The 23989-nt window shown below is 37.3% G+C and overlaps 1 protein-coding gene across 6 annotated transcripts in view; it reads left to right on the top strand.

Moving 5' to 3' along the window:
• The window catches only part of Mgat1 (alpha-1,3-mannosyl-glycoprotein 2-beta-N-acetylglucosaminyltransferase), an 85109-nt gene that overhangs the window by 24940 nt on the left and 36180 nt on the right, over window positions 1-23989 (top strand). For 4 of the 6 annotated variants that reach the window (XM_089089665.1, XM_089089667.1, XM_089089664.1 and 1 more), the window contains exons 4-6: window positions 2996-3249; window positions 4606-4744; window positions 15020-15248. In XM_089089665.1, coding sequence (XP_088945791.1) covers window positions 2996-3249; window positions 4606-4744; window positions 15020-15248 — 622 coding nt within the window. The remainder of the gene's footprint in view (window positions 1-2995; window positions 3250-4605; window positions 4745-15019; window positions 15249-23989) is intronic. The other 2 variants (XM_089089669.1, XM_089089668.1) reach the window with 1 other exon arrangement.

Raw genomic sequence — 23989 nt, 5'->3', positions numbered from 1 at the left:
CTCTCTATATATTGTAAGATCTTCTCTTATTGAAACCTTTTAATCAGCCTGAATATAAGCTGCTAGGCCTCCACGTCGGTAATACTCTCGATTCCTTACATATAAATTATAACCAGGGACATGTAGTAATTGCGAGTTATTATCATTTAACCACGTTTCAGTTAAAGCGATTTCCTGAAAGACATTAGTATTTATTAATTCCGATAAAAAATTATGCGCAGAATTCAATCCCTGACAATTCGAATGAAAAATGTTAAGGCCAAAATGGCCCCTATCACAATGCAATGGTAGCGCCTCTTTTTTAAAAATATACCTTGATGGTTCATTTGTGAAAATCTCAGTAGCATTAATATCTAAATTTATATTTATCCTTACATTAAACTAGCTGGAAAAATCAACCCTTCGACTTTCAAGCTGCAGGACATTGCTGTTCCCAGGAGGTAAAACGATATCTCTAACCATCATCAATAAAAGTTAATGTATGTGACGGTAGAGGGTGGCGGTGGCGAAAAAAATCATTATCTACTAAACATATATCTAGACCTAGATAAATACAAAAAAAATAACAAAATATATTCTGTCAAAGCGGACATAAGTAACAAAAATTAAACAAAACAAATAAACAAACCGGTCGATATGTATACGCATATCAACTCCCAAAATAAAAATTCAGTGGGCTTAATATGGCTCACAACTTCATTTATAAGCAAACCAAAATTTAATAACCTTCATAATTAATAACTTTTCATATATACTCTAAAAAAAATAATTTCCAAACACTATAAATAACTAGCTCAAAACCACTGTTTACATTTTTAACGCTTTGAACCATTCAACCTTTTCAACGTTACCTGCAGATTTAATAGAAAGAATCGGCGGTACCACGGGTGGTATCCAGCACTCAACACCTCTCTCCATCAAATATTTTCTTTTCACCACCAATTTCTTTCTAATTTGGCGCACCTTTCTACTAACATCATCACTAATAAAACTGGTTTTCCAAACTGCAAGTCCTTTCCTCTTAATTTGTTTGCATTTTTCAATATCCCGCATCGGTCCTTTTAATCACTAACTTTGATTTTTATAAAGCTACTCGCTTCTTGTATCACTGAAAATGGTGGAATATCCTTCACTTCCATTTCCATCCCTCATTCAGCACTCTTTTAATGGTATTTTTCGCATCTAACAATGAATCAGTCCTCACATTCCAGAACAATATGTTGTTTTTTTTTTCTTTCCGTATGCTGGAACATAAGAGACTGATTTTTTAATGATGTAACGTGGGCAAATAAATCGTTTACGAGTTTATCCTGATTTTACATCTTAGACTTCAAATTGTCTACCCGATTATTTGTTTCTCTTGCATCACCTTCCACACGCGTGCATCTTTCTCCCAATTCACGAACAGTTTTTTGTATATTTTGCACATCAGTCTTCATACTATGAAGGGACTCTCTAATTTCTTTTACGTCTGATTGTAAGGTTTCCTACAGCTCCAAAATTCTTACGATATTTTCTGCATTTGTTTTCTCACATTCCTGTCGTAAGCATTCGCCACTCAAATCCTGAATAGAATCTTATGGCGAGGGCTTTTTCTTCTCTCTTAGAGTTTTTGGGGTTGATGTTAGACTTTCATTTGATTTATCACCACTCTCATTACCACCATCAGTTTTTACTTTATGATCATTTCTCTTTCTCCCCATTCTAATGGACGATTACGGCAAAATAAATTTCCAAAAAAAGGCAATCTTCAATCAATATATGCCACACGGTTCAAAAGTTCTTTATATTTTTATATTTACTGTGACATTTTGTTATTATTTATTCATTCATTTCACTGGCCACTACTAGCCCACTTCATTAACTATATTAACAGAATGATTGCACAACCACAATCTTCAAAATACAGTTAAAGTTTTTTCCAGGTCATTCATTACTTGTGTAATCAGATATTAGCTTAACATACTTCTTTCAGTCCATGCAAAAAACAATAGGCTCCTTGTCCAGGTTTATCACAGGTAAACAGGTTATCCGTGAGATGTGCTTTTTATTTAAGATGTTAACTGTCCAACGACTGAATGAAGACTAAATGCTGTTGATGTTTTCCTTTATTCCAGCTTTAGTTTGGTCAGCTCCAGTTTCCGAGACCAGCTTCAGTTTGCACTTATATCAGTTTCCTATACTCTTTGAGCGGTCTCTGAACTTCACGACTGCAAAGTTAAATCTAAACTAATATATTATATAATATACCATCTAATATATGCAGATGAGTGTATAAGCAACTAATATAAGCATTTGCATCTACATGGTGTTCATCCAAGGCCCTTGATTGATACTATTTGCCGTGAGCTCATGTCATTAACATGGCTAGTCTAGGGGCTAATTAAAGAAAAGCAACGAAGTCTCTGTAGTCACACCGCAATTGGTACCATAATATTAGGTAAATTTTAGACTTACACTTGAAGGGTGGAGAATGAGGAAACCTACCCCTACTAAGGTTATCTGGGAGGACCCCTTCACCGAGAAAAGTTGTCCCAAATATGTACCTTCTTAGGGCTCTATAGCTCATGGAAATTCTTCCGATACCTCTGCCTCTACAAGTCAGATCTCCTTGCGCTTGTATATGTAAGGCAAATAAAATAGTTTGATTGTGTGTCTCGCGCCAGTATTTTTCTGATTTGCTTCATAAAGACTGTAAAAGGGGATATCACGGCAATACTGGTATAAAATAAAATGTTACTCTTGTCAATAAACCATTTTTTTGTTCTAAAAATACCATTCCATTAAAAATAAACGATTAGGTCAAATAAAGACCTTTTGTAAAATAGCTCATTTTTGTAATACGTGTCTAATGTTTATTACGTCTTTTGACGTTACGATGAGCATTGCGCCTCCTAGAAATTTAATTTTCATTTCTTTATTTTGATATTTATTTTTTCGTATTGTAACAAATTGTTTGAAATTTTGGTCTTAATATTGTATTTAACTCTGTCAGATTTTGTCTACATTTCAGATAACTCGGTAGGTGAAGATGTATTTTTAGAAAAGGGAGAAAGGACGTTACAGGATGATGTACTGCCTGTTCTGTTGTTTTCCTGCAACCGTCCATCTGTTCAAAGAGCTATTGATTTGTTGCTGAAGTATCGTCCAGACAAGGAAAAGCATCCCATAATTGTTAGTCAAGATTGTGGGCATGTTGAAACTGCCGAAGTTTTACAGCGGTATAAAGATGAAATTATACATATCAAGGTAAAACAGCTGTCAAGCATAGGCTAATTATGCTGTGCATCTTTTGTTCATTTGAACTTTCACTGACAGTAGTTTGTTGAAGAAGAATATTTGATTCTTCAAACGTAAATGAACTATGGAAATATGACATTTCATTTTCTTCTCTAGCAATAAGCCTTGAAAATATAAAATTACGAATTGTATTTGATCATTTTCATACATATATATTTATTAGATGGCTCAAAGCTCTCTTAAATGTTAGTTGCCATATCTTTCTTGAAGTTTCTCGGGTATTTTGAAGCATCTCTCAAACTACTTTAAAGGTGTAATAGACCTAATTGACGCGATTGAAAACTATGGCCGTCTTTCGCAAATGTTAGTTAAAACTGAACGCGATAGGCTAGTCTAAAGAGAGTCTAAAAAAGAGTTAATGAGAGTTACCATGACCATTCCTGTGTTTAATTTCCTTTCTGATTTAATTTCGTTGTTAACCACGGATTTATTTTTATTATTATGTGTTTTTTACTGGTAATCAAAAATATAGGTAAGATTAAGCCATAATTTGGTAAGATTGTCATAATATCGCTGCGTGTTAAAATTTGTGAAAGGTTAAGAAATATTCAAAAGCTTTTATATAACATTCAAGATGTTTTAGAACATTCAAAAGGTGGAATAAGAAAACGGATGGGCTGGTTAAGAATATTTTCTCAATGCCACTTATATCTTGTTATATAAAGAATAAAGACACGAGATAAAGAATAAATATAGATGAAGAATAAAAATAGATAAAAGATAAACATACCTCTTAATGTGTCTTAATCATAGACATTACATGTTTTGATTGTAGTTTATCAAATTTACTCCTTAATAGGGTACTGAATGGATGGGCACATTGTGTTTGAATTCTTGTGCCAGTTTTTAATCTAACATTGAATTATGATAAACTCACCCAAATATTTGAATGAAATTGAGCAGATTAATAAACTGAAAATTAGTGACCCGATTAATTGTCGTACTTGCTGATCGTTTATTGGACCTATGGTTCAATTGAAGGGGCTCTTCGGAAACTGGATCTGAACTTTTGTTGGAATAAATGCCAGGCTCTGGTTTGCCAAGGAAGATGTAATACCAGTTGTCTTGTAAGAAGACTACGCTGTTGTAACCAATTATCCCATTAAATGGTTGTTTTATGTTCTTGCGCTTTTTTATCGTAACATTATTATTGCATAGAGGTTTTTCACATGAAAACAGACGTTTTGCAATGCCTAGATCAACTTCCCCATCAATAGATGGGCTTTTTTTATTTGTTCGTTTTTAGTATGTTCCATCTCTTTAAGTGTATATGCTTCATGATTAGCTGTTAGTTTATTTTTGCAGCATCCTGATTTAAGTGATGTTCAAGTTCCAATGTCAGAAAAGAATTTTAAAGGATACTACAAGATTTCTCGTCACTACAAATGGGGCTTAAGCTACATTTTTAATGAACAAAAATACAAGGCTGTCATAATTGTTGAAGGTTTGTGCCCCATTATCCCTCTTTTTTGCTATTTGAGCTGATTTGAACCAGAAGTCGCAATATTTTTTTTTCCTTTTTGTTTTTCTTTTTTAGCGAGTAAAGTATTACAGCCACTTCATCTTTAAAATTGCTGTAAAATGACATAAATAAAAATATATGGAGAGCTACCTCTAAGTAGCGTGTACTTAGAAAAAAAAACAGCCGAGAAAATATTTTTCAGTATTTAGGTTTTAAGCATAATTTAACTCAAACCCCGTTCAAATCGCTTGTCATATTGGTGTCTCGGTCTATTGATACCCTCTCCATATACTTCTGCCGCTTTTTTTTTGAGTGTAAAGTTTACAGAATTTTAGAGAGAAAATAAAGCAAAAAAAATAAAAAAAACAACAAAAACAAAAAAAGGGTTTGAAAATTGAAAATAAAAACAGAGGCTCTAGCATTGCATGTAGTAAAGAGCCATAAGCATTCAATGTATTTTTTCCCCTGGGCCACTTCACATAAAAGGGGTGGTCTTAGGAACTTCGGAAGGGGGGGGGGGCTCATTTGATTGGAAATTGAAATTTTTTGTTCCGTTAAGGGTCAAAGTGTTGCGCATTTTTAGCTGCCCCTCCCCCTCCCCCCAAAGGAATCTGACCAAATTTTGAGAAAATAATTTTTTTTTTAATAGTCTGAAGGTCAAATAACTATGCCTCCGGGGATGACATCCTGGGTCTCCAAAAAGGCTTAGGGTATTAATGCGAAATTTTCAGAAAATGTCGAGGAGAATGTTGAACTAAATGAAAACATACTATGTATGCATCAGCAATCTTTATCAAAAGGGTGTATCAGCAATCTTTTGGGTGAAACCAAATGATTATTTTTTGTTTTGGAATGGGAATCATCGGTGTGACTCTGTAAGCTCAGCCAGAGTCAAACCAGCTCCGAATGGGTACATCGAGAAATCTAGGGGAAAATACAGGAAGCGTTGGATGTCTGCAACCGTTCAGATCACTCCTGGCCGAAGGCAGAGAATCAGGGAATCAGTACGTGTGCTTCGCGGATCATTGTCTGCATGCAAAAGTGTTTTCTATGTATCTGATATATATCTGGGATAGGCTGATAATATTAAGTTGAAACTTTCTGGGCATGTTGAAGGGGATGTTGTACTAACCAAAAAACACTATGTGTATAGTAGGTTACCACTAGAAATTGGAACTACTAGTACTACTACTATTGCTGCTGCTATTACTGCTACTACTACTTGTGACTGGTATTTCTTATGATTAATTAAAAAAAAAAATTTTCGGGAAAATAAGTTTTTCAAAGAAAAGTAAAGGCCATTTTAAACTTAAGCTCAGCAGATACAGCTCAATAGGAAAATGACCTTTTAAAATTCAAACTCAAAACGACCAGAAATTACTATTAAAGAATAAATGAAACCCAAAACGAACAGAAATTAAATAAACAATTATAGCAAAAATATACAACAAGTAATAATATAGATGAATTAATAGATCTTAAAGCGAGTAATGCTTAGATTGAATATGAAAATCAAGCTTAAAACGAAAAAAAAATTTCCTATTGAAGTATAAATCAAAGTTAAAACGAACAGAAATTAAATAAACAGTCAATGCAAACAACCATACAATTGATATTAATGTAAATTAATAAATAAATCTTAAAACGAGTGAAACTTAAATTGAATATTCAAATCAGGCTTGAAACGAACAAAAATCACTACAAACAAGATTTTGGGTATGACCTCTTTCTCTCACTGTAAAAGTCTAAAACCTACTGCGTCGTTGGCGCTTTGCTGTTTATCTATTTTATTTATTAATAATTTATTTAATTTCTGTTCGTTTTAGGTTTTATATATACTTCAATAGGATTTTTTTTTCGTTTTAAGCTTGATTTTCATATTTAATCTAAGCATTACTCGCTTTAAGATCTATTTGTTCATTTATATTATTACTTGTTGTATGTTTATGCTATGATTGTTTGTTTAATTTCTGTTCGTTTTGGGTTTCATTTATTCTTTAATAGTAATTTTTGGTCGTTTTGAGTTTGAATTTTAAAAGGTATTTGTATCTGTTGAGCTTAAGTTTAAAAAGGCCTTTACTATTCTTTGAAAAACTTATTTTTCGAATTTTTTTTTTAATTAATTTTTGTTCATTTTTGATTGCAAAAAATTTCAAGCTTTTGAAAATACTTTATCTGATGTTTGAACTATTTTTAACAAAATTGCTATCTCAAAATTTTTATCGGATGGGTTTGGGGAAAAAGGGCGTGTGGGGACTAATTAAACTTCGGTCTCTTTTGACTCTTTAAAAGTGAACTAGAACTTTCTATTTTCAATCAAATGAGCCCTCTCTGAAGTTTATACGAGTATCCCTTCTATAAGAACCATATATATCCCCAGGGTATAACTTACAACGCCTGTCTCTGAGCCCTGGGGGTTGTGTCGATCCTGGAGTTTTAATATCTGGTGGTCGAACTATTTTTAACAAAATGGTCACCTCAAATTTTTATCGGATGGGTTTATCCATCCGTCTGAAACGAAATAAGGTTTGGCGTGAATGTTTTTCATTGACTACTTTTTCAATATTTTCTGAACAGATTGCCATAGGTCAATGCTCTTCATTTCATAACTAATTTTTTTCAAATGATTAATTAGTTATGAAACGAATTATATTACACATATTACGTTTGTACAACCTGTGTCGACCCCGGAGTTTTGTTACCTGATGCTTGATTTTTTTTTTTACAAAATGGCTACCTCAAAATTTTTATCTGATGTATTTGGGGGGAAAATGGCGTGAGGGAGGGGCTAGTTGCCGTTCGATCCCTTTTGCTCTTAAAAACTGAACTAGAACTTCCAATTTCCAATTAAATGAGCCCTCTCTGAAGTTTATACGAGAATTCCTTTCAAAACAGCTATATATGCCCCCCAGGTATAAGTTATGATTAACTAGTATGTACAATTATTCTAACCAATAATTGATTAGGTGTAAAGCGAATTGTATTTCAAATGTTACGTTTGTACAGCATATGTCGACCCCGGAGTTTTCGTTATCTGACCTTTGAACTTTTTTTTTTTAACAAAATGGCTACCTCAAAATTTTTATCTGATACATTTAGGGCATGGAGGGGGGGGGGGCTAGTTGCCCCCGGTCTCTTTTGACTCTTAAAAATTGAACAAGAACTTTCAATTTACGATCAAATTTGCCCTCTCCGAAGTTTATACGAGCATCCCTTCCATAAGAACTGTATATGCCCCTAGAGCATTACTCATAACGCCTGCCTCCGGGCCTGGGGGGGGGGGGAGTGTCGACACAGTAATTTTTCTTATCTGACCTTTGAACTATTTTTAATGAAATGGCTATTATAAAAAAAAGTTTGGATGGGCTTGGGGAAAAAAGGGTGTGTGTGTGGGAGGGGGTGTTAGTTGCCCTCGGATATTTGAACTTTCAATTTCCAATAAAATGAGCCCTCTCTGAAGTTTATACGAGCATCCCTTTCATAAGAACCATATGAACCCCAGGACAATACTTACAACGCCTATACCCGGGCCCTGGGGGGAGTTTTTGTTATCTAGTTTTTGAACAATTTCCAAAAACTGGCTATCTCAAAATTTGTAGCGGATGGGTTAGGGGAAAAAGGGAGACGGGTCTGGGGCTAGTTGCCCTTAACTCTCTTGACTCTTAAAAACTGAACTAGAACTTTCAATTTCCAATCGAATGAGTCCTCTATGAAATTTATATGAGCATCCCTTTCATAAGAACCATACATGCCCTTAGGGCATAACTTAAAACACCTTCCCTTGGGCCCTGGGGGGTTGTATTGACACCGGATTTTTTCTCGTCCGACCTTTGAACTATTTTTAACAAAATGTTTATATCAAAATTTTCATCAGATGGCTTTGGAAAAAGAAGGCTCGCGGGGGGGGGGGGGGCTAGTTGCCCTCGGATCTCTTTTTACTATTAAAAGTGAGCTCGAACTTTCAATTTCAAATCAAATGGGCTCTCTCTGAAGTTTATACAAGCATCTCTTTCATAAGAACCATATATGCCCCAGTGCATAACTTACAACACCTGCCCCCGGGCCCTGGGGGGCTGTGACGACACCTGAGTTTTTGTTATCTGACTTTTGAGTATTTTTTAACATAATGGCTATCTCAAACTTTTATTGGATGCATTTGGGGAAAAAGAGGCGTGAGGGGGGGCTAGTTGCCCTCCAATCTCTTTTGACTCTAAAAAACTGAACTAGAACTTTCAATTTACAATCAAATTAGCCATCTCTGAATTTTTTACGAGTATCCCTTCAATCAGAACCATATATTGCCCCAGGGCATAACTTACAACACCTGCCCTCGGGCCCTGGAGGGATGTGTCGACCCCTGTGTTTTCATTATATGGTCTTTGAACTATTTTAAAAAAAAGCTATCTCAAAGTTCTTATCAGATGGGTTTGAAGAAAAAAGGGTGTGGAGGGGGGGGGGGCTAGGTGCCCTCCAATCTTTTTTTACTCTTAAAAAATGAACTAGAACTTTCAATTCCAATCAAATGATCCCTCTTTGAAGTTAATACGAGCATCCCTTCCACAAGACCCATATAAGCCCCCAGGGCATAACTTACAACTTCTGCCCCCGGGCCCTGGTGGGTTGTGTTGACATTGGAATTTTTGTTATATGATCTTCGACCTATTTTTAACAAATTAGCTATCTTAAAATTTTTATTGGATGCATTTGGAAAAAAGGGTTGGGGGGGGGGGGCAAGCTGGTTACCCTTCAATATCTTTTGACGCTCAAAAGTGAACTAGAACTTACAATTTCCAATCAAATGAGCCCTCTCCGAAGTTTATACGAGCATTCCTTCCATAAGAAACATTTATGCTCCCAGGGCATAACTTATAACCCTAGCCCCTGAAGACTTGGGGGGGGGGGGTGTTCTGCTCGAACATATAATTTCCAGAACTTTCAACTATGTTGAACAAAATGGCTGTATCAAAATTGTGATTCGATGTGTTTGGGGAAATGGTTGGCGTGAAAGGGGTGTCAGTTGCCTTAGAATCAGTTTCGACTATTAAAAAGGGAACTAGCCATTTAGATTTCCAATCGAATGAGCCCTTTCTGAAGTTGACGTTGTCAATACAAAACCTTATATGCCCCAAGGGCAAAACTTACAACCCTTGCCCTGAGGGCTGTGGGGGAGTTGTCATCCTCAAAGACCTAATTGCCAGAACTTAAAACTACGTTTAATAAAATGGCTATCTCAGAATTTTGATTGGATGTGTTTGGGGAAAAGGTGGGCCTGAGAGGGGGGTTAGTTGCCATCCAATAACTTTCGACTATTAAAAAGGGCAGTAGCCCTTTGAATTTCCTATCGAGTGAGCCTTTTTTTTAAGTTTGTATGACAACTCCTTCTATAAAAACCTTATATGCCCCCAGGGCATAACTTAAAACCCTTGCCCTGAGGGTTGTGTGGGAGTGTCCTCCTCAAAAACATATTTTCTATCTGGAAAGCAACTACGCTGAACAAAATGGCTATCTATAAATTTTGATTGGATGTGTCTAGATAAATGATGGGCGTGGGGGGGGGCTAGTTGCCCTCCACTCACTTTAGACTTTTAAAAAGGGCACTATCCCTTTGAATTTCCAATCTAATGAGCCTTTTTTGACGTTTCTAAGACAACGCTTTCTATAAAAACCTTATATTCCCCCAGGGCATAACTTAAAACCCTGGCCCTGAGGGTTGTGGGGGATTTTCCTCCTCAAAAATTTATTTTCTATCTGAAAATCAACAATGCTGAACAAAATGGCTATCTCAAAACTTTGATTGGATGTTTTGGGGGGAATGATGGGTGTGGGAGGGGGGGGGCTAGTTGCCCTCCAATCACTTTCGTCTATTAAAAAGGACAGTAGTCCTTTGAATTTCCAATCGAATGAGCCTGTTCTGAAGGTTCTACGACAACACCTTCTATAAAAAACTTTATATGCCCCCAGGGCATAACTTAAAACCCTTGCCCTGAGGGTTGTGGGGGAGTGTCCTCAACAAATTATATTTTCAATGTGGAAATCGACTACGCTGAACAAAATGGCTATTCCAAAATTTTTTTTGGATGTGTTTGGGGGAATGATGGGGTGGGGGGGGGGGCGAGTTGCCCTCCAATCACTTTCGAATATTAAAAAGGGCACTAGAACTCTCGATTTCCAATCGAATGAGCCTCCTTTGAAATTTGTACCACGACCCCTTCCATATGAAGTGCCTCTGGAAAAAAAAGAAAAAATAATAATAAAACATTGGAGTCGTATGGCCTTTACTATAGGCAACGCTATAGGGTCGCCTCTGAATACAACTACGAGCTTTTGTCAATGATACTGCAACTACATGTGCATGCGTCTGTGACTACTTGCGATTGCGAGTAGTCGTGACCGCTACTACTTGGGACTGTGAGTGAGAAAAAAACCATGAAGTTTCTGCCTTGGGATACAATTATTTCGTACATCATCATTTTCACTTGTTTACCCCAAATTTTGAGATCCAACTTTTCAATATTTCAGAAAACAAATTTTGACAATTTTTAGTCAGTCAGGAATTTGAAGATACATGGTTTTTTTTTAAGTTGAAATTCTTGGGAAATTTGGTGTTGTGCTTATGAATTGAAAATGTGAAAACCTCAACACTTCCTTTGGTCACAGCTTATTTGAAAAAGTAAAGTTAATGAAATAACTTACGATCAACTAATTAAAATGTTGCAAAATGTTATGAAGCCAATGTCTGATAGTATTGGATGACTTTTATTTTGTATACTTTATTGTAGGATTTTGCAATGTCTTTGTTTTGTGATGTTTCATCTTTCCTATTTTTATTTAAGGCTATTCTGGGACATAAAAAACTTGGCTATGAACGAAAAATCCGTAAAGTTTCACAAATGCTTTAGTATAATCGCTGACGGTAAAGAAGTGAAAAAAACGAGGTGATTCTAATGAGTCTGATAACCCTTGCTAATAATTCTTATTAGATTTGAAAAAGTCAAAACTATTTATGAAAAGTGATGAACAAAAATAGTTCCATCGATTACAGCTCGTCTGCTGAAAGCGGTTTTGCCAAATCTGTTTTTCCCAAATTCAAGGAAAAACGAGCTTGAAAATTTTGGCTTTGTATCTCAGAATCGGCTCTAGCTTGAGCGCTGATTTTTGTTTTAAAATCAAGAAGAAACATTGCACATATTGTTGGGCTTATTTACATATTGTTGAAATAAAACGGAATGAATATCAGCTTCGGCAAAACCGCCTGAAAATTCAGGATCATAGGTAAGATATGGCAAAACGGATTTAGCTCAGCGTGAATTAGAAATACGAATTTCGGCAAAACGTATTCCATCTGATAGACAAATTTAATTTCGACAATTAACTTGGAGTTTTACAATAAAATGTAGCAAAAGATCAGCGGGAGGTCTCACTTAGCGAGAAGCTTCTTGGAATTTCAAGTTTTAACCTTCGGAGGCAGTGGCTGCTTCGGGACAATCTGTTATTTCAGCTGAAGTAACAGGTACCTCAGCTCTGTTACAAGTTCTGATAAGATTTTTTCATATACTACATCTACTTTTGGCATGAAACGGTAAAGCGATTCTGCGTCTTTTATTTTGGCTATTGACAACTGAACCACTGTGCTAGAAGGTACAGGAGGCAACAATCTTTCCACACCACTCCCTGCTGACACATTGGGCAATGGCCTCTTAGGACTAGCCTCTGGTGCACTCAGCGCTACAGAAGGAGTAGTTTCCGTAAACGAAGTTTTATAGAAAACCCTTTTGCTTAGTCTTTGCTTAATCTGTAGTAACTTCACGTCTGAAAATGGCACTGTTATACTTATAGAACTTTGACGTTTTGGCGTAATAAAAAAACTTCTGCTTGGTCATTTGAATAATAACAAACGGATCATGGGGCTAAAAAATCAAAAGCTTTTTTGTCTAGTCTAGTAGCGAATAGACTCCCTTGTGCTTCGAATACCTCTCAGTGGATTGTGACTGAATTTTGGATTGTGACCAGGCTCAGAATACTTCATTGTTATACTCTGGACGTGCGAATGCTTCCTCCGGATGTCTTGCATCGTGTAGCTCATTGTTTGATTGCAATTTTGAGGCACACATAAATCTGACCATGTAACCAACTTTCGTATGGAACGATAGCTAGTAAAATCCTTATCAAGGATAGCACAAAGACCACTGGAAATATCATTTCCACTTCTACCAGCAAGACATTCTGACCACAAACGACAGTAAACTTTTTTTGATTAGCTCTCCTGTCTGTCTGCGAAAGGTAAGAATAGCAGTTAAGTTAAAGCAAGTGATCATCCTCTAGTAAAAAAAGGAGGAGAAATCCCTTTTTGGCAAAAAAAAACGTTTTCTAGATCAAAACACAATATGGGATCATCCGAAGCCCTGTCTTTATCTCTTTCTTCTTTGCTTTCTAGTTTTCTTTTCAAATGTTTTGCAAGAGAGCTTTTGACCTCCTCAGATAATCCAGTGCCATTTTTGCAGCCACCTCTTTTTCTTCACAAACATCACATCTGTCAGTTTTAGGGACATGAAATGCAAGATTAAATTTACAATTGAAAATTTTTCTGTATATGTTTTCCATGAGAGCTTGCCAACTTCCACTTCCACACACTTAATTTCATAAAATGAATGCATTTTCTTATATTGAGTGAAGAGTTAAGAAACTTTTTGTTCGTTTTGGAGATACTTTTATTCATAGGATTCTTTGGAACACTAACAGGAGGTACTCCGCCACTTGAAACCTTATGGCCATAATGTATCCGCTTATAATTGATGTCTAGGGTAGCAAAAAAATACTTTGCAGACCTCCGCAGTTTTATTATGAACTGACAGGTAATAGTCGAATATATGCTTCCGCCGAGCCTCTCTTTATTTGTTCCTTTTTTAGGTAAAGCTTTTGCTGTTTTCGAATAGTGCATCCTTTGCAATCTTTTGACAATGTCCGAAAGCTCTTAAACGCAGTTTGACGCTCAGTCTCTGAGAGATGCTCAATACATCTGAAAGGACACGAATGAGGGCAATTAAAGGGTTTCACTTCCTTCTTCTTTCCATGTTCCTTTTTTTGGTAACAGGGTTCACATAAAAATTCCCAGAGTTTACTGCACTGTTTATCCGATTTTTCACCAACTTTTCCTTATTATTCTGCCTTGGTTTCTGCCTTTTTCGGATGCATTATTTTGTATTTCTGTACACTCATTTCCTTCTGTGGAATTGTCAATCTCTGGGGCCTCATGACTAATATCTTGATCACCAAGATAAGAAAGATCCGCTTTTTCTTCTCCAAGGCTGCGTTCAGCAAATCAGTAACTTCCGGCAAAACGGACAAAGCGTATGTGATTCGGCAAAACCGCTTTAAAGAATATGCGATTCGGCAAAGTAGAATTGCAAAATATAGGTAGATAGGGGCGCCTTACTGCAATGTCAATTAGACCATTCGAAAGAGAATTTTTTTTTACCCAAGATAGCGTTTGTAACTCAGTTTCGACAAAACTGTTCTATTCGGTAGAACCGCTCTCAGCAGACGAGCTGTCATTACGGGTAGTTGGAAATTACAATTTCTAAAGCAAGAAAAAAAAAAATGGTTTCTCTTTCGTTCCCCATTTGTGAATTACAATCCATTATTTGCCTGTAGTGTTGATGACCCTTGATGTCTATTAAACAACGAAAGAAGAGCTGTTTCACCATTACAAGTTTCTTTAAGTGATTTTATTGTTTTAAATTGCAGAGTTAGGAAAGTTTCAAAGAATGAGTCTTTACTCCTGTCTTTCCGTCTTCAGCACTCAGTGGAAGATCAAGATATCTCGTTGTTTTTTTTTTGTTATATTTTGATAAAAGTACGTCTAGAAATAGGTTTCACCGTGTCGCTTTCGTAATTAGTTATTTTTTAAGAACCCGTTTGATGAGGACAAACAAATGCCAAAACACAATAACTATCTCCACTCTGTTATAACCGTCGTATCTTGATGGTTACGTGCAAGGGTAATGATTTGATTCGTTTACCTTACCTGGAAGCCGCGTAGTGGCTGTGCAACTCAAACTAGGTCATCTTGGCGTAGACATCCTATATTTTTATATTGTAACATGCTATTCTTCTTTAATAATCGTTTTTCTAGAATATGCATTTAATAATGATGGCTATTGGAAAACGTAACATTCCTATCTTCATTGTTAATTAGTAGAATTGAAAATTATTTTTCATAATTCGATGTATCATAAACAGCATATTTCTATGTTTTAGACGACCTTGAAGTATCTCGAGATTTCTTTAGTTATTTTTCATCTACTTATCAAATATTGGCCAAAGACCCTACACTGTGGTGTGTTTCTGCATGGAATGACAACGGCAAGCCTGGATTGATTGATGAAAGGAACCCAGATGCACTCTATAGAAGTGATTTTTTCCCTGGTTTAGGATGGATGATGACACGAACCATATGGAATGAACTTGATAGCAAATGGCCTAGTTCGTAAGTGACTGGAAGCTTCGGCTTGTGTCTTATTCGATTTATATCACCCTAGAACTTTTGTAGTCTTTATATTTTTTTCAACCGTAGGTGAAATAATTTTCCTGCTTTGTGAAAATCGGTCTATTTAAATATTCATATGTATTTTCGATCTGATCTGTATTTTCAAATGTTTGCATATTTACCGGCAACGCAGTCACTTACGTATAATGTTTTTTTTTTTTGGGGGGGGGGGGTTTGATCAAATTTGAAAGATTTTAAAGATACGTGAATAACACAGAATATAAAATTGGTGAAGTATATCGTATAAATATTAACATTATCATGGGAGGCATGGACTCAAAGGCCCCACTGCCTTACGCAAGCTGCTGCTTCAACTGTTGCACTATAGAAGCATTAGATAGCTGTTTTCATAGGCAGCGTGATAGCGCTGCCTAAGTAAAGAACGATGTGGGCACAATGTATTTTTTTTTTCCCATACCCGGGCACTTCGTATCGAAGGAGTTGTAGAAACTTCGAAAATGGCTCATTCGATTGGAAATTGGAGTGGCTAGTGCCATTCTTAAAATTAGACTTTGTTGGTCGGGTAACTAGCCCCCCCCCCCACGCCCATCATTGCCCCAAATACACTCAATCAAAATTTTTAGATAGCCTTTTTTCTCAGCGTAGTCGATTTCCAGATAGATAATATGTTTTTGAGGAGGAAAGTACCCCACAACCCTTGGGGGCAAGGGTTTTAAGTTATGCCCTCAGGGCATATAACAACGAAGTTGGCAAAATGTATCATTATTTTGTTTTTCTCTTTAGAGCAGGGCATTTAAAATTAAAAAACTTGTTCTAAGAACTTGGAAAAGGGCTTATTCTATCGAAAATCGGAGTGGCGTGTGCACTTTTTCATAATCGAAAGCGTATGTAAAGCGTTTTTGCCCCCTTACAAGCCTACCGTTTCCCAGAACACAACCAATCAAAATTTTGAGATAGCTATTTTGTTCAGCGCAGTTGATTTCCAGATAGAAATTATGTTTTTGAAAAGGACACTCCCCCACAGCCTTCAGGGCAAGGGTTGTAAGTCCCTGGGGGTAAATAAGGTTTTTATAGAAGGCGTTGTCGTAGAAACTTAAAAAAAAGGCTCATTCGATTGGAAATTCAAAGGGATAGTGCCCTTTTTAATAGTCGAAACTGATTGGGGGGCAACTAGCCCCCCCCCTCACGCCAATCATTCCCCCAAACACATCCAATAAAAATTTTGAGGTAGCCATTTTATTCAGTATAGTTGATTTCCAGATAGAAAATATGTGTTTGAGGGGGACACCCCCCCATAACCCTCGGGGCAAAGGTTGTAAGTTATGCCCTGGGGGCATATAAGGTTTTTATAGAAATCGTTGTCATAGAAACTTTAAAAAAGGCTCATTCGATTGGAAATTCAAAGGGCTAGTGCCCTTTTTAATAGTCGAAAATGATTGGGGGGCAACCCCCCCCCCCCCACGCCTATCATTCCCCCCAACACATCAATCAAAATTTTGAGACAGCCATTTTGTTCAGCGTAGTTGATTTCCAGATAGAGAATATGTTTTTGAGGAGGACACTCCCCCATAACCCTCGGAGCAAGGGTTGTAAGTTATACCCTGGGGGCATATAAGGTTTTTATAGCACGCGTTGTCGTAGAAACTACAAAAAGGGCTCATTCGATTGGAAATGGAAATGGCTAGTGCCCTTTTTAATTGTCGAAAGTGGTTGGAAGGCAACTAACACCCCTTCCACGCCCAACATTTCCTAAAACACATCCAATAAAAATTTTGAGATAGCTAATTTGTCCCACGACGTTCAAAGTTCAGGAAATTATAGCTTTGAGCAGGACACTCCCCCCACAGTTCTTCAGGGCAAGGGTTATAAGTTATGCCCTGGGGGGCATATAAGGTTTTTATTGAAATCTTTGTCGTAGAAACTTGAAAAAGGGCTCATTCGATTGGAAATTCAAAGGGCTAGTGCCCTTTTTTCTAGTCGAAAGTGATTTGAGGGCAACTAACCCCGCTCTCACGCCCACCTTATTGGTTATTGGTAAGTATATAGACGTTTTCAGGGGGGATTTTTTCTGGTAGGTGGAAGGGTGGGTGGGTCGGGGGTTATATGGGAGGATTTTTCCATGAAGGAAGTTTTCATGGGGGAAGGGACATTGCTATGAAGGGGGTGCCTTTTTCCCAGCATTATTAAAAAAAAAATCAGAAATTAAATAAAAAAAGAAAAAACTAGTTTTTCTACTGAAAGTAAGGAGCAACATCAAAACTTAAAGCGAACAGAAAATATTACGTATATGATGGGGTTCACGCCCTAGTCAATACCTCGCCCTTTAAGCCAAAGATTTTTTAGACTTTCAAAAGAGTTATTTATTCTAATTAACGGCCTTTGTGAACAAGGGGTCACTTTTAAAGAATTGGAACAAAATTCGAAATTTAGCTTAAATAGCAAGGTATTGACTAGGGGGCGATCCCCATAATGTAAGTATTAAAAATACATGAATATATATATTTATATATATATTTTTATAACTTACGTTCGCTATGTAAGTTACGTATATTTATTACTAATAAAAACGTTGGTAAATAAAATTAAACAAGTTTCGAGAAAGCCATTTAACCAAATAAAAGTAAAATTGATAAGCAAATTTTGTTTTAATTATTCATGTACGGTGAGCCAAAACCAAAACCTGCATTAATTCAAAAACGTTCAAAAATTAAATAAAAAAACAAGTTTTTTTAACTGAAAGTAAGGAACGACGTTAAAACTTAAAAATAACCGAAATTATTCCGTATATGAAAGGGGCTGTCCCCTCCTCAACGCCTCGCTCTTTACGCTAAAGTCTGATCTTCTCACAACTCTATTTTTTTTAAACAATAAAAAAGTTTAGCGTAAAGAGCGAGGCGTAAAAAATAAATTTTTTTTTTTTTTCAAAGCAGTGCCCCATGTTCAACCAGGACTACTGGTTGGACTTCGCTGAAGTAAGGATGCTGGGACTGCTTTGAAAATTTTTTTAATTTTTGGTTTTATTGGTCACATATTGTTGTGAGTCTTTTTTCATTTATATATTTTTGTCTTGCTGAGGACGGCCCTTTGACACAGGGCCGAAATATTCATTCAAATTATCTTCACTGTCTTGCAAAAAGATTTCCCTATTGTTCTTCGTACTTTTGTTGTTTATTCTCAATAATTTCGATCGGAAAGCCCTATTATAATTTACGTCTATCTCACCACATCTAATGAGAGCGAGAATAGACGGCAAGCACAGGAAGCCCTCCACACGACTACCTCCTAGTCCTAGGAAATTTTAACACTGGTGTGGCTAACAGCTCTGGTCTGTACGATGCTGCTGTTGGACCTGTGACAGTTGACGCTCTGAATGATTAAATTAAAAAAAACAAGTTTTTTAAACTGAAAGTAAGGAGCGACATTAAAACTTAAAACGAACAGAAATTATTCCGTATATGAAAGGGGCTGTCCCCTCCTCAACGCCTCGGTCTTTACGCTTAAGTTTGACTCTATCTTCACAACTTTTTTTTTTAAACAATAAAAAACTTTAGCGTAAAGAGCGAGGCGTTGAGGAGGGGACAACCCCTTTCATATACGGAATATTTTCTGTTCGTTATAAGTTTTAATATAGGTCCTTACTTTTAGTTTAAAAAACTTGTTTTTTTTCATTTAATTTCTGATCGTTTTTTAGTTCATGCAGCTTTTACTTTGACTCACCGTCATTGAATAAGTAAACAAAATTTGCTTAAAAATTTTACTTTTATTTTGCTAAATGGCTGTCTGTAAATTTGGTTCTGACGTAATTTACAAATTAACTTACGTAACGAACTTTTATACTCGTATATTTTTCTTCTGGCCCAAAATACAAAGTTGCAGATTTTTGCAGATATGAGCTTGAAACCTATGTAATAGGGTTTTCTGATACGCTGAATCTGACGGTGTGATTTTCATTAAAATTCTTTCACATGTAGGGGATGTTTCCCCCCCTTTTGAAAAATCAGGTAAATTTTCTCAGGCTCGTAGCCTTTGATGATTAATACTAAACTTAATAAAACTTTATATATTTAGAATCAGCATTATAAGCCCATTCTTTTGACACATTTATTGACAACAAAATTCCATTTTTAAAAGATTCGATTACTATTGAGCCGTATCGCTTGTTTTTTTTTATTGTTTTTTTTTTTTATTACGTATATGTTATTACGTATATGAGGGGGTTCTCCCCTTAATCAATACCACGCTTTTACGTTAAAAGTTAAAAAAAATTAATTCACAAACCCCTGAATCACAAAGGCCGTTTAATTAGAATAGATAGCTCTTTTGAAAGTACTAAAAAAAACTGTAACGTAAAGAGCGAGGTATTGACTTGGGGAAGAACCCCTTCATATACGTAATAATTTCTGTTCGTTTTAAGTTCTAATGTTGCTTCTTACTTTCAGTTGAAAAAGCTTGTTTTTTTTATATTTAATTTCTGATCGTTTTTTAAATAATGCTTGGAAATCCGGTGCCCCCTTCATAGAAATGTCCCTTACCCCAAAGAAACATCCTCCACGGAAAGATTCTCCCGAGTAGCCCGCTCCTCCATCCCCCCCCCCCCGAAAAAAATCCTTCCTGAAAAGGTCTGTATACGTCCCAATAACCAAAACTATTTGTAAACAATTGGCAATGTTCATAAATTGCAGCCCTTCCCCTGGGAACTTTGGGGGATTAAGTCATCCTAAAAGACATATTTATTAGATTTTCGACTATGCTTAACAAAATGGCTATCTCAAAATTTCAATTGGGTGACTTTGAGAAAAAAATGAGCGTGGGAGGGGGCTTAGTTGCCCTCCATTTTTTTTTAGTCACTTAAAAAGGGCACTAGAACTTTTAATTTCCGTTCCAATGAGCCCTTCTACGATATTCTAGGACCACTGGGTCAATACGATTACCCCTGGGGAAAAGAAAAAAAACAAACAAAAAACAAATAAAAACGCATCTGTGATCTTTCTTCTGGCAAAAAATGGAAAATTCCACATTTTTGCAAATAGGAGCTTGAAACCTCTACAGTAGGGTTTTCTGATACGCTGCATCTGATGGTGTGATTTGCATTTAGGTTCTATAACTAGGGGGTCTTTCCCCCTTTTTCGAAAATCAGTCAAATATTCTCAGGCGCGTAACTTTTGTTGGGTAAGATTAAACTTGATGAAACTTATATATTTGCTAAAATTTGATTCTTTTGATGTATCTATTGGTATCAAAGTTCCGTTTTTTAGAGTTTTGGTTACCATTGAGCCGTGTCGCTCCTTACTTACAGTTTGTTACCACGAACTGTTTGATAATGGTGAGCGGCTGCTTATTTGCTGCATCACCCATGCTCTATCAGTCACATATACCCTGCTTGTGAGAAAAGACATTGCGAAGCACACATAGTACAGCACTAATGGCAGGACAAAAAGATGCTTGACTATATCATTGTTTGACGACGCTGGCTTTCGTCTGCCCAGAACTGCCGGTCATACAGAGGTGCCGAGCTCGGCAACGCCGACCATCGTCTCGTCTCTGCAAGGATAAAACTCCGGATGAGGGCCAATAAGAGTAACTCCTCATCCACCTAGAAGATAGACACCTCTGGACTGAAGCAAGATCCCTCGGTTCTTGAGCGGTATATGGTTGAAGTTTCTAACCGCTTCGAGGCTCTCCAGCTGTGTTCAGATAGCGAGTCAGCATGGACCACTTTTTAAGACAATGTTCTCAGAGCAGCTACCGAAGTTGTCGGCTCGAAGCCGCGAAAGAAGAAAGATTGGATTAGCAACCAGACGTTTGAAATAATTGAGCATAGACGGCGAGCGAGATTACGAGGAGATGTGACACTCTACACACAGCTCAACAAACAACTCAACTCCTTGATTCACAAGGACAAGAAAGACTTCATTGCGGGTAAGGCCGCTGAGCTTGAGCAAGCTGCCTAAAAGAACGACATAGGCGCAACGTTCAAGATCCTGCGCAAGCTGACTGGCCACCATGCCATGACGTCCACAAGCCTGAAAGCAGCAAATGGAGAAATTATATACGATCAGTCTTAATGTGTGGGTCTCAGGGGAAAACTCTTTAATAGGCTGCTAAATTCAGATCCACCGAACTGCAGTGCCCCAGGGCGTGTTGCCGCAGCTGCAGAAGCTACTCCAGCCTACAACGACGCCAAATTTTCTCCGGAGAGGATTAAAACGGCAGTGAGGAAACTGAAAAACAGTAAAGCAGCTGGCATCGCTCCAGAGCTACTTACTACGGGCGGCCCTGCATTGATACTTTGGCTGGAGATGGTGTTCAGCGTAATCTGGCGCACTGAAGTTATACCGTCAGATTGAAAAAAGGAATCATCGTGCCATTGTTTAAGCTCAAGGGCAGCAAGACGAATTGCAGCAACTACCCTGGTATCCTCCTACTCTCTGTTCCTGGAAAGCTCCTTGCAATACTCCAGCGGAAATATGCAACAAATTTCTTACATGCATTTTGCCATCCCCAACAAGCCTGATTCATGCCAGGAATACTGACAGCTGAACAGATTCATACGGTCAGATAGATCGTTGAAACGAAACTGGAATTCAACATGAAAGCTTACTTAGATTTCATTTACTTTCGTTCTGCCTTTGACACTGTTGACAGGCAGTCCCTTTGCTAATCTTGAAAGCTGCGGGCCTACCAACAAAGATAGTCAGCCTCTTTAAAGAACTCTACAGCAACACAGAAATTGCCGTCCTTGATAACGGGAAGCTTTTTTCTTCCTTCCCGATCAAAAAGGTGTACGGCAAGGTTGCGCTGCTGCACCTGAGCTATTTATCTACGTCATTGACCGCATTTTGAACGAGACACACCGTGTTCACCCTTTTGGTATAAGTTACGGCGGGAGGACTTTGTCTGATGTTGACTTTGCCGACGATGTAGCCGTCCTTAGTGAAATTCTCGACCAACTTAAGTCTGCACTCGAGACGCTCTCCTCCACTGCCTCCGGAGTTGGGCTGCAAATCAACTGGAAGAAAACGAAGATCATGCCCATAGAAAAGGCCGCATCGACATCACCCTTAACCGTTGCCATAAACGGCCATGCGGTTGACTTGATAAGGCTGTTCACGTATCTTGGATGAGTTACATCAACAAATGGCGCACTTAGTACCGAAATCTCAGCTATATCAGCCAAGAAGAACTCTGTGTTCGGATGGCTTTTAGGATCCGTCTTCCACAAACCAAGAATTAGTGGCCTTACTAAAGTACGCATCTATAACGCCACAGTCTCAAGCATCATGCTGTACTCTTCTGAGACATGGCCAATAACCCAGACACAGCTAAGAACGATTGATGCCATCCAAAATAGACACCTGCGTCGAGTTGAAGGCTTCAAATGGTATGACAAGATCCACAATACTGAGATCCTGTGGACCTTCAGGTTAGCGATCCTCTCCACCTCCGTAGAGGCTCGTTCTCTCAGATTGTACAACCACGTACTCCACCTCCCACCACCTCCCCCTGAAAGGCTCATATCAGACTTCAAGCCCTCGATTGACTGGAAACGTCCTCGAGGGAGGCTGCGCACCAGATGTTCTGATGTTATAAATCACCGCCTCTTCAACCGCAACCTCGACTCACATGAGGCCTCATCCCTAGCCCTGGACAGAGCTGCTGGGAGACGACTGAGAGTGCTGTCAACCAGTTCCTTCTACGGTGGCGACCCTGCTAAGCAAAAGTTTTAAGTCAAAAAGTTTTGATGTTGTAATAAGTACAAAAGAATATGTTTGTAATATAATTCGTCAGTAAAGCGCCAATTTCTTGGTTCTTTATTTATTCTTTAATAGTAAACAAAAGTGTTCGTTTTAAGCTTGATTTGCACATTCAATTTAAGTTTTGCTCTTTGAAGATTTATTTATTCATTTATATGGTACCCGTTGTATGTTTGTTTGCTATGAATGTTTATTTAATTTCGGTTCATTTTGGGTTTCATTTATTTTTTCATAGTTATTTCTGGTCGTTTTGAGTTTGAAGTATTATAGATCTTTTTTTCTGCTGATTTTAAGTTTAATATGGCCTTTACTTTTCTGTAAAAAACTTCTTTTTGGGATTTTTTTTTTTTTCATTAATAATAATAAATAAATTGAAGCCTTATGACCTCTACTGCAGGCAATGCTGTGGCGTTGCCTCAGATGTATCAATTATGGCCAAATTGATTCTACCATTTTTTACTACAATATATCAGTTTCTGCCAAAAATCCACTCTGAGACAGCCAATCAATTTGTGATGGTCTGTAACCATTGAGTTTTTGAGTTAACCGTTTTCAAAGCCGATAGATATCGCATTTTTCATGAGAAGCACGACTGTTGTGTCTCAAGAGGATTTCGAGGATCCCAAATGAAGACATGGAGAAAATAAAGGAGCCAGCGAAGAAGATATAATGAAGGTGTTAGATCATTTTTTTGTATCTCAAACCCAAGAGATTTAGTAAATTGCGGAACCAACTCCCGTTCGTAAAGTTTATAGCAGCGTTTTTAGCGGTTTTTCAGAACAAATTGAACGACGAGATATTTCGGGAAGTGGATTTATGGCTAATTCTAGTGTGCAGTCAACATGTGTTGGAAAACACATGTTTAAAAACCATATAGATATCTTATCTATTTGGTTTGAGGCACAAAGTGTGCCAGTGACTCATCTTTTATGTTTTAATCCCTTACCTAGCCAACTTTTTGGAAAG

Source organism: Artemia sp. Qi Xiang Cuo, chromosome 5, assembly GCF_049724085.1.
Source record: "Artemia sp. Qi Xiang Cuo chromosome 5, ASM4972408v1, whole genome shotgun sequence".
Lineage (NCBI taxonomy): Eukaryota > Metazoa > Arthropoda > Branchiopoda > Anostraca > Artemiidae > Artemia > Artemia sp. Qi Xiang Cuo.
This window is presented reverse-complemented; position numbering and strand designations above follow the sequence as displayed.